The 3,394-nt window shown below is 27.7% G+C and overlaps 1 protein-coding gene across 1 annotated transcript; it reads left to right on the top strand.

Moving 5' to 3' along the window:
- The first annotated feature begins 1,574 nt into the window (after positions 1-1,574).
- On the top strand, positions 1,575-2,616 carry LOC127253518 (uncharacterized). Its single transcript, XM_051278150.1, has 2 exons — positions 1,575-1,846; positions 2,117-2,616. The coding sequence occupies exons 1-2, from the start codon at positions 1,682-1,684 to the stop codon at positions 2,222-2,224; spliced, it is 273 nt and encodes a 90-aa protein (XP_051134107.1). The 5' UTR covers positions 1,575-1,681; the 3' UTR covers positions 2,225-2,616.
- Positions 2,617-3,394: the final 778 nt, after the last annotated feature.

Here is a 3,394-nt window from a genome sequence, read left to right as displayed (position 1 = left end):
TGCTTGATTTGATGTTTTGGAGGAAAAAAATGGGATGAATAGTAGATTGAAAATCCAATCCCCAAACAAATAGACCCTAATATGTTTTTTCCTAAAGAAAGTTTTAATGTTTGAATTGAATTTGCAAGTTTAAAAATTTTGTTTAAAATCACATATTTAATGTGTGTTTTAAAAAATCGAAAAATGTGTAGTTTAATTAGTAAAAATATAAAAATATTTAAAAGAAATACACGAAACTAATTATTTTATATAATTAAAATATTATAAAATACTTATATAGAATTAATATAAAATTAATTTTATAAAAAGTAATTTTTTAATTATATAATTATATTTGTTTAATAAAATGAAAAATAGAAATATAATATTTTAGATGACTATCCAATAAATGTAGGGTTTGTTTGTAGAATATTTTTTTCAACACGTTTTTAATATATATATATATATTTTATAATTTTATAAAATTATTTAAAATAAAATATTACTTTTATATTATCGAGATAAAAAAAAAATTCAAATTAAAACATTATACAAACAAACCCATAATATTTTTTAAAAAAATTAAAACATAGTGCAAATTTGTATTTAACCAATAATCATACACATCCAACTTAAAAGTATATATTTTTATTTAAAAGGTATTTTAATTCTCCCTTCCTCCAATGATTTAGGGAGGACAGTTTAATGACATTTTTCTCTTACTTTTTAGTATAAAAGTAACGATGCGATATAAAATAAATGTATTTGTAGAAAAAAGTGAAATATTTAATGAAATGTTTACTTTTTAATTAAATATCCCAAAATAAAAAATGTGTATAAAAGCGGAACTGAGGGAGTATACATTTTAAATGAAGAAAAATAATACTCCTTTCGTCTCATTGAAATATTGTCATTTTTCATTTTCGTCTATCCCAAAACAAGATAACCATTTTATAATTTAATAATTGTACTACCTACCTAACATTATAAATACTCTTTCAACTTACACTATATTAAACAAATGTCTTCATCTTTTTCAAAACAATCTATTATAATACTAATATTTAAAAATCTACTTGCAAAAAGTAAACTGTAATTTTATTTTGGGACGGATGGAGTATACATATTTTTAAAAGTAAGCAATAAAAAAATTCCTTGATAGTCAAATAAACATTGTCGTCTAATGAAGTATTTAAAATTAGTACAACATCGTCCATATTGTGTGTTTTGGTCACCGTAGATACGAGAATTTAAGATAAGTATAATTAGTAGATAATTAAGAATGTATTAGTAAAAATAATTAACTTATAATATAAATCATTATAGATTAAGAATAAGATAACTAATTAGTTTAATTAAAATTAAAAAAGTTAAATTAAAAAATTAAATTAAAAAATTTAAAATAAAATTAAGATAAAAAATAATTTCAAAAAAAAAAAAAAATGACATTAGATATTAGACGAATAAAAATGAAAATATACTTATTATACAAATATGCAAATGCTAAAAAGAAAATTGTTTTTGTCAAACAAAAAGTCGGATTTATTTATAAACGCAAACAGCCACTAATAATGAATGATTATTTTTTTATATTGTACTACATATACTTTTCTTCTCCGACAGATCATTCCGAATTTTCTCTCTCAAATCAAGGGAGAGAGAAAAACACAGAGAGACAGAGAGCCATAACCGTCCGGAGAAAATGTGTCCGCTGCGAATAATTCTGATCTTCCTCTCCGCTACCCTCGCCGGATTCTTCGTACTCAGAAACCTCAAGACGCCGCTGCCGAATTCTGAAGATGAGAAAGAGAAAGTCGTCGGCGAAGAATTTGAATCCTCCAATGTGGCCGTTCCCCTTTCCTCCAAGGTTTTCATCTTAGTATTTTTCCTGTTTTTGCTTATACTTTACTCTAGAAAACACAGAATTTGAATCATTAGAAGCTGGATGAGTGCGATTGTGGAGGAAATGTTGTTATATTATTGAATTATTTTGCTTTTTTTTTGTCGCTTCTTTCTGTTTTGAGGCCTCGAGGAAAAGTATTGTGGAAGCGATTTTGTTTTTGGAAACTTAGCTGGAAATTGATTTTAATGTTTTCGAAAATGATGTGTTAATATTGAAAAGAATTGGTTTCGTTAGGTTTGCAGCGCGGTAGGGAAAGGCTTCTGGACTTGCGTGGACATGGCGAGTGGAAGGTACTTGTGGAGGAATTTGGTTTCTTCATCCGCATCTTCAAAAGACGATTGATTTGATCGGTAATCTTGTAAATGACACTATTAATTGAAGACTTTGGTGGTTTTCTTGAAGTTGTTTTTGTGGTGTGTTATCACTTCTTGATGCTGAATTCCTAATATGTTCATTGTAGAATTATCCACGCGCTTTATACATGAGAAATTCTATGGCTCAGAGTTTGTGTTCTCTTAGTTATTACCAGTGTCTACTATTTAGGCACAATACGTCGCCCGTTCTTTCTAAGAAACTGAAAGTATCCTAAAAAATGTAAACTTCTCTTCCAAAAACAATGAGGAGACGAACAAATTTGATGAAAGGGAAGAAATCCAATTGAATGGAAAGAAAGACGAGTTCATGGATTTCTTTTCCATCTTGTAATGAAATGTTTCCTCGTGTAGGTTTCAATCTATTCATTGCTATATCATTACCAGTTAATTAATGGCTATGACAGATCTTGTTGTCAATATTATTCGGAATGCAGGTATATGTAAACAAGATGGATTTTATTGAAGTGCAAATCAGAAGAACATGAATGAAATAGCTTTTGCATTCCTCTAGTAGTTTTAGGAAATATTTAACACCAGAACTGGTTAAAGTCTAGGTTAAGTTAAGTTTTAGCTGTAGTACTAAATCTAAAGCATAAAGTATAGCTTATGAAAAAAAGAAAAGAAGTTTAGTTTATGATATTTTGGATAGTGGAATGGAAATGTATAAAGAATGATCTAACTACTTTATGAGAATTAAATATGAGTAAGGACAAGTGAAAAATAGAATTAAACAAGAATTAAATGAAGTAGAGAGAATAGAGTGAAAATAGACCTGATACAGGATAATCATAAGAAAAGAGGATTAAAATTAATCATGGGCTGTAATCAAATGATCCTTATCCATGTGGGAATAGATTTGGAAGGAGGAAGAATCAGTTGACTTCTATCACTAGGCCTTCTTGTGTTGTGGATGGATCATGGTTGTTCTTCTTTGTAGATAAGAACAGAGGAACGTGACATCTATAATACTTGATCTATGTTGGTTGGTCATAAACTTTACGATAATTCTCATTCTAATGAAAAATATGTCTGTCTTTACACTTGCAGCGTTTGTTAAACTTATAAGATCATTTTCTTAGATATGGTGCTTATCATGTTCTGTGTTTTTCATGAATATATCTTTCTGAAGGATTCTGTT

This window comes from Andrographis paniculata, unplaced genomic scaffold (genome assembly GCF_009805555.1).
Source record: "Andrographis paniculata isolate CXL003 unplaced genomic scaffold, ASM980555v1 Contig51END, whole genome shotgun sequence".
Lineage (NCBI taxonomy): Eukaryota > Viridiplantae > Streptophyta > Magnoliopsida > Lamiales > Acanthaceae > Andrographis > Andrographis paniculata.
This window is presented reverse-complemented; position numbering and strand designations above follow the sequence as displayed.